The sequence below is a fragment of the Arachis stenosperma genome, chromosome 9, assembly GCF_014773155.1.
Source record: "Arachis stenosperma cultivar V10309 chromosome 9, arast.V10309.gnm1.PFL2, whole genome shotgun sequence".
In the NCBI taxonomy this organism is placed as follows: Eukaryota; Viridiplantae; Streptophyta; class Magnoliopsida; order Fabales; family Fabaceae; genus Arachis; species Arachis stenosperma.
In genome coordinates, this window is record NC_080385.1 from 153,630,246 (window position 1) to 153,646,551 (window position 16,306).

At 30.7% G+C, this 16,306-nt stretch overlaps 1 protein-coding gene across 1 annotated transcript; it reads right to left on the reverse strand.

The window, feature by feature from the left end:
• Positions 1-1,972: 1,972 nt before the first annotated feature.
• Positions 1,973-5,331, reverse strand: LOC130947795 (VAN3-binding protein-like). Its single transcript, XM_057876500.1, has 7 exons — positions 4,924-5,331; positions 4,743-4,844; positions 4,220-4,652; positions 3,817-4,053; positions 3,680-3,729; positions 3,350-3,407; positions 1,973-3,174 (listed from the first exon to the last, which is right to left on the reverse strand). Exons 1-7 carry the CDS (start codon positions 5,197-5,199, stop codon positions 2,960-2,962), a joined length of 1,371 nt encoding a protein of 456 aa, XP_057732483.1. The 5' UTR covers positions 5,200-5,331; the 3' UTR covers positions 1,973-2,959.
• Between the last annotated feature and the right edge of the window lie 10,975 nt (positions 5,332-16,306).

The following is a 16,306-nucleotide window of genomic DNA, read 5'->3' on the forward strand; positions in this document are numbered from 1 at the left end:
CAAAACTTAGTCACCAATTGAAGCCTTTCAGAGCCATATTCCAGTGTGCATTTTCATCATTGTTTCACACTGCTATCGCTGATCATATGGTACATTTGTATCATGTCATCTTAAAAGCAATTTATTCTTCAAAAAGTAGGTTCTTTCAAGTAGAGGATTATTCATGTCAAATTAACGTAACACTACATACACATAAACACTTTCCTAGTCTTAATTTGTTAGATGCCGCTGAAATAACTTTTTGTAAACTTATATAAATTACATCACGTTGGTTCAGAGTATTTAGGTATGAACCAGTTGTTTTTGTTAAGTTTACTGGGTCCATTTGGCTTAGACATCCTTCAATTGGTAGTGAGGTTAACTGAATGGAAGAAGGAACCTTTGCTAATGATCATAATTCTTTTGTCAGAAGGATAAATAAACTGAAAAATAAAGATTAGATTTTATTTTATTTTGTTACAAATTCACAAAAAAAAGGACATTGGATGTATAATGTATTCATTCCCTATCTAAAAATTTAGACTTAGATAGGTTTTAATTTGATCCTCTCTTCCTCGGAGAGAGTGAGAATTCTCTTTGAGAAATAGACAGACTATTTTACCTCACTTAACTTGTATTTTCTTTTAACTTTAATCCCGTTTAAATATCCCAAAAAAAAAGGAAAACAATCATCGTTGTACACTTGTACTTGCAATTTTTATTTAAAATGATATTATTAATAATAATTGTTGAATTAACAAAGTTTTTTATATCCGAAACCTGATATAAATTTTTCGAGATATTTTTTTTAGATTTACCAATTTTTAATATTATAGATATTATTGATACTGGATGAATAAAGTAAAATTAATCTTAAATAATTTAAATTCAGTCACTCATATTTTTTGGTCATTAAGTAAGTCATATTTTATCAGAGCATACAACTTGTTTCTTTTCTTTTCTTTTCTTTTTTGTTGGGCTGAGATTCTTCATCTTACAAAGTCTGAAGCACAAAGTGTACAACGGAGGAGAATAAATAAACCAAAGGCCGAGGCCTGCTTCGTTGTTCCTTCAAATTTGGGCCCAAAACAAAATAGTGATTGTGAGTTACGCAATGACCAGAAAAAAAAAAGGAACTTTCTGTCGCGTAGAAAAGAAAGCATTAGTTTTTTTTCGGGCTTGAGCATTAGCATACTTACTTGGATGGTTGATCTTTTCTTAAGTTTTCTTCACAGACCGCATTATCCCACCTTTTGTGGGCTATTAATGATGGGCTTTATCTCCTTTACTATCGATACAAGGTTAAGATTTTGGGCCAACTAGCCCATCTTCACATCAAGGATTGTCCACCTTTTGTCATCATTTATTTTGTTTACTACCACAAGCGCTTTGGGTTAGATCAAAGTAAATAACAATGTTTAACCAAGATTCAAAATGTTAAACACATGAATTAGATTAAATGAAAGCAAAATTAGGGTGTTAAATGGGTGTGGTGGGAACGGGTGTCACAAGTATCAATCAAGTTTGCTAATAGTCAAAATCAAAGGAGCAATGGATGAGTTTGATCTCCCTTGTCTATTTCACCGACTATAGGTCCACTCCTATTAATGCTGAAAACTATAGCATATTGGTGCTACATGATTTTCTTAGCCCAACATGGTATGGTACCACTAACTACCAAAAAACTTTGATTTCTTACTGTTCCTGCAGATCTACTGAATCTCATTACTTGTATTCAGGTCCAACTACCCTGCCTAACCAACCCAACAATATGGAACTCAATACATTTATATGCAATTTTATTAAAACGGAAAAGACGAAACAGTGTCGTACTCACGGAGTAAACATAATTGACGAATTGTTTTCGAATATTTCTTTTTTCCCAACAAGGCATTCAAAGTAATTGTGTCAAAGAGGGGCCGGGACATATGGATAATGGCCTTATTGTAATGTATACATTAATGTTTGCCATCTCTTGCTCTAGAATTCAGTACGAGACACGTTGCTAACCGTAACATGAGCGATAGGACTCGACTATTAATATCACGGAAAGTGACAATTCAGTGTTTTGTAGCAACTGCAATATCCAATGCACAACATTGGTAACTGATCAAAAGGTACAAAGAAAGTGAAAGAGGTTCCAGTAACATTTTGTGCTAGAATGATGAACCTCAATAAATATCCATTTTCCACTAAGACTAATACATATAAATTTCTCAAATAATTTTTAAGGAATAGGGGCAAATAAACACTAAAAAGCAAATCTCAGCCCACATAACAGTCACATTAGCTTTTTACATTTGATTATATAAATAATAAAAAAGGCAGGGCTTACTCCTTAGTCCATGCTGAGAAGCATTTAATCAAGACAAGTAGAATCCGAAGGCAATGATGACTCTCTAAGTGGAAGAAACAGTTACTAAGAAGTTTTAGAGAATTAGAGATCCAATCCATCAATCATAGCTCAGATATTTTTTTTAATTGTATTTAGTCACATGGAAATCTAGGATTATGTTCACTTCCTCTTAATATATCCAAACCACATGTACAAACACCTAAGATAAAATAATAAGGATTAAGGCCTAAGGGGGTAGGTGTCTTTGTCTTCAATATATATATTAAACCTTCTCTCCTCCAATGTGATCCTTGCCTTTTTGACTGCCCCCACAGTCCAAGAGACTCATTTTTTCTTTCCAGAACAGTGTAAAAACCAAAAAAGACCAGGCTTCACATGGTGTTCACTCACCAAGGTTCCAATAACTTTCACTTTCCTCATTCAGAAAACCCAAAAAACATCCAAATCCCCATAACGTATAATATATTTTTCCATAGACTAAAGTCACCCCATCTAGCATTTTACTTTGCCTTTAGTTTCTCCCTTTTTACAATGATCAAAACCCCACCACCATGTATACCAAAAGATCCTACTATAACGTTAACACTAATAACCCCACACAATCAAGTCATAACAGAAGCAGGATCATATTCTGTTTCTGCTGTTCTTTTCTGCAGCAATAGAGAGAAGCCTTGTGACACCTTGAGTCCAAACATCATATTCCCTCTGATTTCTGCACTCAAATTCAACAACACCGCGCATTACAGTTTTCAACCCGAAGTAGCGGCGGTTCTCGCCACCTTCGAGCAAATGGCGGCCAGACCAGGCAGGCATATCCTTGATTACTTCAAGCACCACATCTGTTAAAGGCAAGAGATGGAATTAAAGAACACCACTTTAGATCTTTAGATCCTTTTATCAACCCTTTAGTGCGCTATGGCCTTTCACAAATCCCCAAAATGGAATAAGACCCACCTCCGAATCTGATATCAAATAATTAGTTAAGAGCAAGACAAAAAAGGAATGAAAACTCACTCTTTTTCTTTTTTGTAATGGTCCCAGCAACATGCCTGCTCTTCATCTTCAGAATAACCTTCAACACAAGTAAATAAAAAGATTTTTAAAAAAACTTCCAAAGAGATAAAGGTTGCAGTTTTCTATGAAACGAAAGGAAATCCATCCGTTCACTGCTTCATATCATCCTAATTGCCCCAACTCACAACTTTTTCATGATCAGGATATAGCACTCATCATTAAAACTTAATTGAATCTTGAGTTCTTGACTAATTAAGTGATTACTTGTCCTCTAGAATTTAAAGTACAGTATCTAAATTGTAAAACAGAAAGGGGGGAAACAAAACCCACCTGATTCATGCTGTTGATATAAACAGACACAACTTTCCAATGAAGATCACCTGCATATAATTTTCAATCCATATTCACTTCAAACATAAAACAAGCAAAAGTATGTAAAATAAAATAGTAAATTTTGGGGAAAATACCTTTGCGAGTGCGCTTAAGGAGCTCAGAGCCTCTGGCTAGTAACTCTCTACTGCAGATGCCCAAGAAATTTTCCTCCGGGGCAAGTTCACCGCTGAAGCTACTGTTAGAACTACCATTGCTACCACTACCACTATTATTAACAGAACCACCCAAATTTTTCTCAACAGGAATTACTGCTGCAATATTCCAAACTTCCTTCAAGGTTCTTGCTTTCAATGTGGCAGCCCCACGCAAAGCTGGAATTCAATTTCAGGCCACACAATTATAAATATAAAAAAAACAAACAAGTTAAAAACACAATTGGCATAAAGAAACAAATAAAGTTAATAAACACATGTATTATTATATTAATAAAGACAAAGGAATGTTCATTCAAAATTATGAGATATCATTATCATGTACCTGTTGCAGCTGCGGCAGTTAGAGTCATTATATCACCGGCTGACCGCACGTTCACGGCGGAGCTGACCACCGCCGCCAGGTGTTCCCTTTCGGCACCCATGGCCTCCGCCGCCTCGACGCACTGAGCCGCCACCAGCGTGGCGGCCGATGCCACCGCCATATCAGTCTTAGCCATGTGGTCGTCTTTACCGGAGCCGGATGAGGCGGCGGTGGCAGCAGCGATAGCGGCAATTGCAGCGGCTACACCGGCAACGGAGACAGCAGCGTGAAGCTGAGCATTATGAGCCCTAGTCTCCTCTTTCTTCTTCTCCTTCCTGTCCTTGAGCCACCTCCCCACAGTCTTGCCACCACCGGCACCGGAAGCAGCGGTGGTTCTGAAATAAGTATTGAAGGCGGCATTGTTGTTTGTATTGTTATTGGTTTGTCGGTTATACTGCAGAGATTAATGCATACAAGGAGTTTAGGAATATGCTTAAGGAAGGTTAGTTAGTTAGTTAGTTAGTTAGTTAGGTAGTAGTAGTACCTTGATATCGTCGAGATCGGAGGGGGAAAGAGGGGGGCTATCTGTTCCGTTGAGAGGGCCACTACTGTGCGAAAGCCTCCCTGAGGTTCTCGGAGATACTTCCTGCCAAAGAAGTGTCATTATCCGAAGAAGACGAGGAAGAGGAAGAAGAGGAAGAAGATGAAACGGCGGTTCAACTTACAGATTGTGACATGATGCGCTCCATGACCATGAGGGAGGTTTCTGAGCATGCGAATGAAAACGGCTTCCCTGAGACGCTGGCGGAGGACTCTTCAGACTCCTCGTCTATGGCAGCGGCTGATGGGGGCTTGGAGAGGGCCTTGGAGACTTCCATGGCAGACACGCTCCATGAGCGGGACAGGTACTCCATGGGCTCGCGTGGGGTCTCCGGTGGGCGGAAGATGGGTGCGGCATGGAGGTGATCAGGTCCCCAGGGTTGGGATTGGGGGTTGTCCATGGCTGTATATATTTTGTTATTATGAAAAGAAGGAAGAGAGAAGGAAGGTTGGTCAGTTATGATAAAAGGAGAGTGGTGCGTCGAGACAGAGAAGAATTGTAATCGTAGAGACTAGAGAGACAAATCAGTGGATTGTATGTCAGTCCTCATAATATAAGGTCAATTTTTTGGATATAAATAAACGGAATCCCCTTTTATTCTTATTTTCGTATATTTCTTCTTTTTTATTTTTCCATTATCATTTGACCATACTATGACTTACTGAATATTTAGAATAATACATCCATATCTTCTACAGGTAAAGAGCTCAAGCATTATTTAATAAGGGGTTAAATCCAAGTTTCATTCCCTTCTCTGTCTTTCGCAAGAGGCACAATGTTGATTAAAATATTGCACCGATTTTCTATACGAAGAAGACAAGAAGAAAGGAGATAGGGGCTCATAGTGTACGATAGCCGATTGCTCAGCGAGTATATTGGATTTTTCGCCTTTACTTTTTGCAGTACAACATGCACAGCAAAACGTTTATGCCATTCTGCGCACTTGTTTTTTTTTTATGTTCACATTATTTTGTATTTTTGTTACATCCAATAAATACAGAAATAGAAAATAAAATAAAATAAAAACTAATCTATCTTAACAAAGTTACAGAGACCAATAGGATCATTAATATTTCTCCAAAAATTTGAAACTACAGGGGATGAATAAGGAGGTAGAAGATGAATGTTAGTTGGTCCCTTTCATAGTCCATGAAATAATATAATGGTGCGGCAATATTCCATTGAATTGAATGAATTTGGTTAAAAGAAGCAAGGACCAAATAAAGGCCAACTCAATTCACACTCACGTACACCTTCATTGGTTCCATTCCTTGTTTGCTTTTTTTTTTTTTTTTTGCGCATATTAAAACTACACCTATTCGATATCTCCTTTTCCTTCACCCAACCAAACCAAACAAAACACGTAACAACTACTGCAAAATCCCTTTGTTTTGTTTTCATTTTAGGGTGTATGAAAACAAATAAGTAGTTAAAAACATAAAAATATTATATACATACAAAAAATTAATTATTAAATCAGTTAATTTTGTGACTGATTTTTAGTATACAAATGGTAAAATCATACCCCTCGTCAACGCCTTCATTTTTTACCCGCTAGCAAATTTAACAGTCGATAATGACAAAGTACCGAGACTACTAACCAACATGCAATTAATCAGATTACGACGAAACCAAACTATATTAAATTGTGTAACGTATAAATTACCTAAATTAATAGTAAGCAATAATAATAAAAAGGAATTGTTACTATCAAGATTGCTGGATACAATGGTGTGTGGATACTTGATATTATTATTCATATCTGCAACAACGAAACGTTGAGCTCATTTGAATAAGATAGATACAAGTCACACAACCAACACATGATATCCTATTGAATATTGATTTATCTAGCTCGCCACCACTGCAACCTTTTATTTAATAAGATTATTAGCTAGATATGTTAGAATTCTCAGATTTTATAGTTTTAAGATCATCAATATTAAACACACGTGATTTATGAGTATGACGGAAAGACTTCAATTCTTGATATAGACTCAAATCTTAATAAGTGGTTCTTTGATTTTTTTTCCAACTACAATTTACTATATTCTTATTTTAAATTGAGTAGTAATAACTTTTTGATAGAGCAAAAGTTGTAAAATGACTGATTGGATACTACTTTTCAGTGCATCCCATATAACAGTTTATGAATACCATTTGAGAATTGATAATACAATAAGGGTGTGACAAGTGATCTGTAACCAACCATATGGAGAATTTAATGAGATGGACCATAATTTTTTGTGAAGAAACCTTCGAAAGAGGCAAAGCCATCAATAAAAATTGAACAATGATTGGGAGTCACGCGGCCTTTTATAAATATGGTCATCAACTCATCATGAAGCCTTCGTCCATATATCAAAATTCTCACACATTGCCAACTTTGCACGATACTAAACTCTATTTAAAGATTTGTTACTGGCTAATAAATTGCTGCATACATAAGATAGGATTCGAGTTCCCAACACTTACTTAAACAGACTAATGAACTAATCACTAGACCAATAAACTTGGTTGCACAAGTTTTTATTACGCAACAAATTATACATATATATGTGCTCACATAGTCACATCGGCCTTTTCACCACCCTGCTGGGCTACAAAGAACCAACATACATGGTGCTTATACACATCTAGGATTATGACCTTTGAACTACCTTTACTTCCTCTTCCCACGGTTTATAATTTCTTTAATGTATTTTCGTATAACAAATTACTATTAAGTAATGTGATAATGCTAAACGATTATACAAGCCACTTCCAAATTTTTGGTGGACTTACTGTGGTAGTAGTGATGCTTTTATTTGTTTGTGGCTTAATTAGCTATTAAGACCTTTACGAGCCCAATTATGATGGGTCAACCCTATACAGTACCATTGGGGTCCATAAAGGAAACCAATGAACAACTGACACGTATGAAAACCACTGTACCAGTAGTTGCCCTCGGGCAGTCGACCAGGTTTCTTGCTCTTCTCGGTTCTCAGCGGCAGACAACCCCAACTGAGTGCTCTGACACGTACCACCCTACAAAATCTCCACCCTTTGTTGTTTTCTGCTTTTTTTTTTCATTTTTTAAATACCTAGTAAAATTTTTGAAAAGTTATATATATATAGACAAATGTCAGAAATTATTTTTAATATGTAAAGAGAGATGGTGTTTTAGTTAAATATTGATATTTGAAGTGTATTATAGTATTGTGAAAATCATTCAACACGCCTTCCACGTGATGCAATACGCCTCCACGTGTTGGCTAATATGTTGCCACGTGTCCAACACGTCCCCCACGTGTTGGCCAGAATGCTGCTATGTGTCCAACACGCCCCCCACATGTTGCAACACGCCTCACGTATTGACTTCTCTTCTACAAAATCCACCCATCTATAATTACACCAAATAATCCCATTTAAAAAAAAAACACCAAAAATTTTTCCACACAAACAAAATTCAGCCGACGAATGTTAGAGTTTGGAGAAGGATTAGAATTTATTATTTTTGACTATAAGAATAGCTATTGATGTTTAAATACGAAATAAAATATATTATTAAATAAATAAATTAAAAATATTAAATTAATAATTAAGTAATGATAAAAAATAATAAATTTTGATAATTTTTAATATTTGTTGTATATATATTATGGTAAATAAATGTCTCCAGCATTTAACATTGAATTTGTAATTTAAAAAAATATCAAATAAATCTTAAAATTACCACATTTCATTATTATTTCTTCAAACTTTTATCCTATTTTATTGGAGAATATCAGTCGTATTATTTGTTATAAACAACTATTTGATTTTGAACGAGGCTATAAATGAAACAATCAAATATAAATATAAAATTTGCTTCATAAAATAAAATTTACGAAAAAAATACTTGAAGGAAGAAATATTTATGCAATTTAAAATTGAAATTTATTTAGCATGATATATAATGAATAGATACTTATTCAAGTAGGGTTGTATTTGCAATAAACAATAATGGCAGGGTCTGCGTTTTGTCTGAATGTTTTTCACTGTCTACCTCTATTGACAATGCTATGATTCCTCTTCCAACTTTTTCAAAGTTTCAAGTTCCAACCTCAGCAATCAATATTTGGGTAAAGTGTACAAAATGTTCTAAAAAAAGGTTTGGTATCAATAAAATTCTTTTCAAAATATTGAAATAATAAAATATCATTTTATATAAGCAATAAATAATTGTTATATGTGTCAAATATTTGCATATTTTACTTGAATTTTAATAAAAATATTTAGATAATTATTTTTAAAAAATATGTTAAAAAATAACAAAATCAATTTACAAACTTTTCATTTTTTATTAAATATATAGTGGCCATTCACAAAACTAAAATCAGAAAAAAATGTACTTAATGTAAAATTATTAAAAATAAAATAATATTTTATTATATTTTTAAAATATTTTAAAATTCAATCTTAAATATTTGTTAAACACACACACACACATATATATATATATATATATATTATTTTAATCATATTTTGAAAATATTCAAAAATGTTTTTTATCTATTCAAATAAATTTTTTTATCAACATAAGTGCTTTTAGGACTTGGCGTTTTACTCTTAGTATTGCTGGTTATTGATATTGAGAATTAAGATTCAGTGTTAATGTGCTATATTTGATAGATGGAGAATTTTAATCCATTCAATATTTTTAAAATTAGGGACATAAAAATTAAAATTTATGAAGATTGAAATTAAATTTTTAATATTTTTAATAATTAAAAATATTTTAATAAATATTTTTATTTAATTTTTATATTTTTTTAAATCAAATAAAATACTAAAACATAATTTAATATTATATACTTTAGACTAAATATTATAGGATTAATTTAGTCTCAATCTTTTAATTTTTTCTCCTAATCTCTGTCACTCGAGATTCTTTCCAAAAGTAACCTAAGTTACTACTACTGGTAGCGAGTAACGAGTGGCTATGAAAATCTGGGCGTGTTAGCATGCCTGTCTACGTCATCATCTACCTCACTCTCTCAATATCTCTTTCACATAAAAAAGCTTTCAAATGCAGATCTACCACTGCATTATCAGTGCATGCCCCAAACTTTTCAATAACTTATTATTCTCGAACTTGAAGTGAAGAGTGAAGTTCCAGTGGTTTTCTCAAAATTCCCCATGTTGCCCTTGCACCAACTATCTTTGTGACTTGTAGGTTATTTAATGTGACAAAGGATATCTCATGGTCAAATATGTGGGGCTGTGTAATGGGAACGGTGAAATAATAAGTATAACTGGAGAATGTTTGCACTTTGTTTCTTTCAATCCCAACATATTATTGGGACTTACACCATATAAAGATAATAGTTAGAGTCTTAAGAATTTTAAAAATAAATATTTTTTAATTTAAAAAAAATTAATAGATAAAAATATTTTTAAAATTTTATTCCAACAAATTAATCAGTTTTTAATTTATTTTTTAATAAAATAATTATTTAAATTAATTTTTAATTTTTTTATCAGAAATAGTAATCTTTTATTTATAAAAAAATATAAAATAAAATAAAATTATTGTTATTATTAATTACATAATAAGACTGTACTATAATTTTTTATATAAATTTATTTATTAAATTCTTATATATATATATATATATATTTATATTGTCAACAACAACAACAACAACAACAACAACAACAATAATAATAATAATAATAATGTTCAATAAAAAAATTAAAAATTTTTTTTTTTAAAAATTTAAAATTAAACTATTTGATTTTTTTATTTAATATAACTTAACTTGGCGTGATAGCTAGAAATTACGTATAATCAACGTTATTCGTCTATTTTCACTTGAATTTCAATTTGATCACGAAATTATCAATTAACTCAAAAAATTAACTAAATTTTTACTTCATAATTAGACTAATTTAACACACACATCTATGTGGCATACATATTATTTTTCTTTGATTTATAATGTGTGTAAAAATTATGTTAATAAAAAAAGTGTGGCAAATTTGTAACTTAATTCCATATGCATAATGTCAAATTGTCAACAAGAATCCGACAATTTCTTATTCTAAAAAACATGTTTGTATTAAACTAACGAAAAAATATTTTAATTCAGATTTTAAAACATCATTATTCACCTTGTTTGTTTTCAACCAAAAGAGTATATCAATATGCTAATGTCATCATCCACATGTATAAACCTAAGCTAATAATAATAAATGTTGACATATAATAAAAAAAAATGGATAGAGGAATTGTTATGTCTGACACAAAAAAACATTAGAGATTAATTTGTGTATTAATTTTTTTTAAAGACTAAAATATTCTCTTTTAAAATTTCTTGCGACTGATTTGAATAATTATTGAGTCGAAAAATATATTAAAGATTAATTTGTCTACCAAAATAAAAATTTGAGGATATATATATATATATATATATATATATATATATATATATATATATTAATATGTTTTAGAAACTAATTTTAAAATCTTTAAAAACTGATTTTAGTAACGGAAATGTTTGGTAAAAGAAAATCAGTCAAAACACATTAGCAATAATTAATGAATACTAAATAAGATAAGTTCTGGTTAGTAGATACGAGTATTAATGCTACCTCTACTCATAGTTAACTATGTTTCAATTTGCATTCAACGATCTCCTTTTTTAAACAAAATATGCATTTTTTTAGTTCATTCAATAAATGAAAATAATATATTTATAAGCGTTTAATTTTGACAAATTAACAATTTTGTAATTATATATATTTTTTAAAATGATCATTACGTAACCAATATAAAAAATAATTATATTTATTAATATGATATTATATAATTAAATACATATATAAAATTATTTTATATTAATCGTGTATAAAAAATAAATTTTATTTATAATTGGTTGTAATTGTACAATAGAGTACAATTATAGAGACAAATAATGTATCAAATTATCAATCAAAATCAGTAGGTATAAGAGCGTATGTGTACATACGACAGTGATGGCCTTGACAGTGCATGTGATAAGCCAACGCATTAATTTAGTGAGTGTGTTATTGGAACGCGTCATATATATTATGTAGCGTGCTTGGTCAAGAGCTTATGTGGTAAGCTTATGTGGTTGAGAATGAGTGGTAGACCATAGTGTTAGGAGAAATTATTTGTTGCTCCATCCAGTTGCATCTTGAGCATTAACTCACTATATATGTGGGGAGGTTTGTAATAATCAAATGCTTGTGAATCATCTTGAAATTAATTTATGTTAAAACTTCAAAGAATTTACATCTTTAAGATACATGATATTACTACTAATAAATAGAATAATTTTTTGAATGTGATAGATTGAGATTGAGGTTGATATATTTTAGGTTCCGGCGCTCACCTTATCCTTAATGAAATGGATTATCTTTGAGCATGATTTATGAATATGAATCCATATCCACGTATATTAAATTATGATGGAAGAGACGGGCGCCATTACTCATTTAAGTCAAATGTTATTAATAACAAATGGACCCAAAAAATGCTTTAATAACACTAGTCAGTAGTCACCCTTTTTCGTTAATATTTTCTTTCTCATTCTTTTCTATATCTACATATTCTCTTTATTTATATTGTTATCTATTTATATGTTTTTGAATATCTATAGATAGAGTTCAAATATATATATAAAATCAGTACTACTGACATAAAAAAGTACAAAAGATGAGTGTCTTCTCTTCCCTCCGTGGAGTTTGATTTTGAAGGTTGGAACCAAAAAAGAAAAAGAAGCTAGCATGATTGAAGAGAGGGCCACCTTGAACAATGAAGAATAGGGAGAGAGAGGAATATATATATATAGGGCTAATTAAGCAGTAGAAGTAGAACACAGAGTCACCAAGTCAGAGGACTACTACTACAAACACTACTATCATTCATTGTGGGGTAATTGCTTAGAAACAAATATGTATATTAATTAATGAATCACGATGCTTATTATTTATTAGTTCGAAAATATTTATCTTATTTACTATTTATTTAGTATTTGGTTAGTTTAGTAATGCCAGATTCTTGTGTAATTTGTATGGTGGGGACAGGGGTGCAATTTATGTGTTGCAACTCGCAACAGTGAAAGCCGAAGGAGACAGACACCTGCATCAAATTATTTAATAATTAATATAACAATGAAAAGAATGAATTCATGATTCCTATTGACTAGGTCTCTAGCTCCTCTCCTCACCCATGACCCAATCAATTTAATGAAGAATCTAACACCGGGATACTCTCTTCTTCCTTTTCACACCCTATAACCCTCCTTGAACTGAACTTCATGCAGGCCTTGTCTTTTTAATCCAGTTATTTATTTTTTTACGAATAAAAAGTTTAGGAGGCCAGTAATTTTATTAAATTTTAGTCAATATATAACTAATAAGAAAAATTAAAATAAATTATTAAATGAAATCTCATACCAATCTTACATTATTAAAATTATTATTAATAATTATTTGATAGCTACAAATTACAAAAATTACTAACACATAATACTTCTCTTTTATGAAACACAATAATGTGTTTGATTTATGCAGCCATTAGCAACTAATATAATCTAAATTAAACCAATATATACGCATCAAAATAAATATAGATTGCTTCTTTTAATGACTTAGGACCTAGTACTCAATGGCACTACACAACTATTTATTACTTACCCTCTTTGGTTAACAATAATTGTTTTTCTTTTTGTTTCTTTTCGGAAAATTGACAAGCAAGAAAAAGCTCCAATCCATACAACAATACTCTAGTTTCCTAATAAGCCAACCCATTTTTTATAAGTCAAAACTACGGTTTTATATGATGCTCTTCCTATTTCATGCTTAAGGCAAATTGATATTAATATTGGACACAAATCATAATGATATTGGATATATGGACCATAAATTCATAACCAATCAAACATGGAGAAGGATTCAATTTTGTAGGGTGACAAAAACAGTTACTAACTACTAATAAATACTTTTTTAATTTATATACTAGATTTCTTTGGTTTTAATTGGTAATTTTATATACTAATTAATAAGAAATTCAAAATGAGTAATTAACTATGAAATTATTTAATGTAAATAGTAATTTACATATAGCGATAATACGAGATTTGGTTTGGTAAAATTTTTTGAAAAGAAATTTGTGCTTTTTAAAAGTATAAACACCTTATTTTATTTTTGTTAAATTAAAAGTTTCTGTGTTTATACTTGCAATTTTTTAAAATTAAAGATACTTTAAAAGACATTTAAAAAAGAACTTTTTAAAGTTAGTTTGTATTTATCAAAATTAAAAAATATCTAATATAATTCTATATAATAATAAATATTTAAAATGATTTTTATTAATTATTAACACCAAAAAATAATTATTTTTTATTATATATGTCTATTATGATTCTTTATATTTTTAAAAGTTATTTTACCAAACACAATTATAGTACTTATATTTTTTGAAAGTCATATTTAGTTTAATTTTACCAAAAACAGGTATTGTAATTTTTAAAAAATTATCTTTTTAAAAATTAAAAAATAAAAATTCTACCAAACCAAATCTAATACGAAGACGATAAGAATCATTTTTCTTTTGGACATATTTCAAATAAGATTTGAGTGGCATATTTAATTCATACCACCCAACCCAAGAGCATATATATATATATATATATATATATATATATTTATTGCGGGTCACTAATTTTGACTTAACCATGATACATATTATCAATCACACAATTTTTTACGCCCATCCTGGGCTTCATGTTACTCATTATCTAAACTTACATCAACCAAATAAAATTTACAACCTTAACTTTGACCTGCTAGCTGCCACACGAAAAGTGGTTTAGTTGTGAAAAAAAAAAAAGGGAAAATTCCAAGGGAGTACGATTATCCATCTTCATTTTAAGTTGGATGTGTACATATAAATGAAGAACAACTCTATTGTCCTTGTGGGACAATGAAGAATGGAGTTGGTTCTTCAAGAGGATATAAAAAATTAAATAAATATTTTTATTGTTTATTTTTTACGTGTAAGGTAACAAACTAACTTTTTCTAACGATGACTTCATTCACGATCCATCTTTATACTTGCTAAACTAATGGAAGAAGGGAGAAAAACCCTACATGGAGAAAGATACTATACAACAATCGTGACACATAATAAAATGGCATCTTATAATAATATTGTTTCATTTTTTAACTATCATGCATTGAGTATCAACATACATGTGAATATATATGTATTATTTTTGTTTTTGTGAAGCGAAGAGTCAAAGGAGCACAATCCTGTTAAGCAGAGTAATACATCCCTCCTGTACGTGTTATTATTTGTTACGTGGATAACTTGAGATTGATGGATTGAGCTTGAAAGAATGGTCCAAGTATTTAGGAGGAGGTGGTCTTGTTTGTGTGAGCTGCCGAACAATTTGTGTATGTGAGAGAATAGGGGGTGATACCTGCAAAAACATTCTGATGTCTAAGTCTGCAAATGATTTAACAGGTTTTGAGAATATTAGAACTTAGTGATACCTGAAGAGTGTCAGTGTATTTATAGTGGTGATTCAATAACTATCGTTAGAGTAGTTCTACTTTTAAGAGTAGATAACCGTCCATTTATCTTAGAATAGTTGAAATATGGCTCCTGTAAGTGGGGTGAGAGATTTTAGAGGCAGTTACTTATGGAATAAGTGTTATATACCAGCTATCCTTCGAACCCAACTTCTTCTACGAGGAGTCTGTATCGAATCCGACCTCTTCTGAAGAGGTCGGTAGGTAGTGAAGGCCAATCTTTTAATTGGGCCTTTTTAGTTTACTTGGACCTAGACCGGTAGACCCTAGTGTTGGGTGAGAATATAAACACTATTATAATTACAATTTTACTAATAATTATTTTAAAATATTTGATAAGAATATCATATTAGCAAAATTTAATAATTTTATGTAATAAATATCTCAAAAAATGACCACGCTTAACAATAATAATTTGGGGTAAACGGGATTAAATATGACCAAAATCAATCACATTAAAATTATCGGATCAGATGCAATATCCGCAATTTTTAAGTTTAGATTCGATTATCCAATCCCATATTTGCAAATCGGATCGGATCAATATCAGATATATACAAAAATATTTTTTAAAACTTATTTTATTAAAAAAATTAATAATTTTTTTTATTCTTTTAAATATGTTTATTTTTAAAATAATACTAAATATATTTTTTTAAATAATAAAATTAAAATAATACCACATGTTAATTATTAATTGAAATAAAATATAAAAAAATATTTATTTATTTATTGTTACGTATATTTGAATGTGAAAATACCTAAGTAAAATTTGCAATCCGTTCTTATAAATATACAAATTGAATCTATATTTATAATTTTCGGATGAAATTCAAATAAATACTTCGAATATGGGTGATCACCCCTCTTAATAATAACATTGGATACTCGATCTGCCTAGTGCTGGTGGAGGAAGATAAATG

Excerpts from the sequence above, each read along its gene's own strand:
- LOC130947795 (XM_057876500.1), bottom strand. The coding sequence starts at position 5,199 with ATGGACAACCCCCAATCCCAACCCTGGGGACCTGATCACCTCCATGCC. Across the intron at positions 4,845-4,923 it reads AGCGCATCATGTCACAATCT|GAAGTATCTCCGAGAACCTC; the intron begins GTAAGTTGAACC and ends CTTCTTTGGCAG. Across the intron at positions 4,653-4,742 it reads CCGATCTCGACGATATCAAG|TATAACCGACAAACCAATAA; the intron begins GTACTACTACTA and ends TAATCTCTGCAG.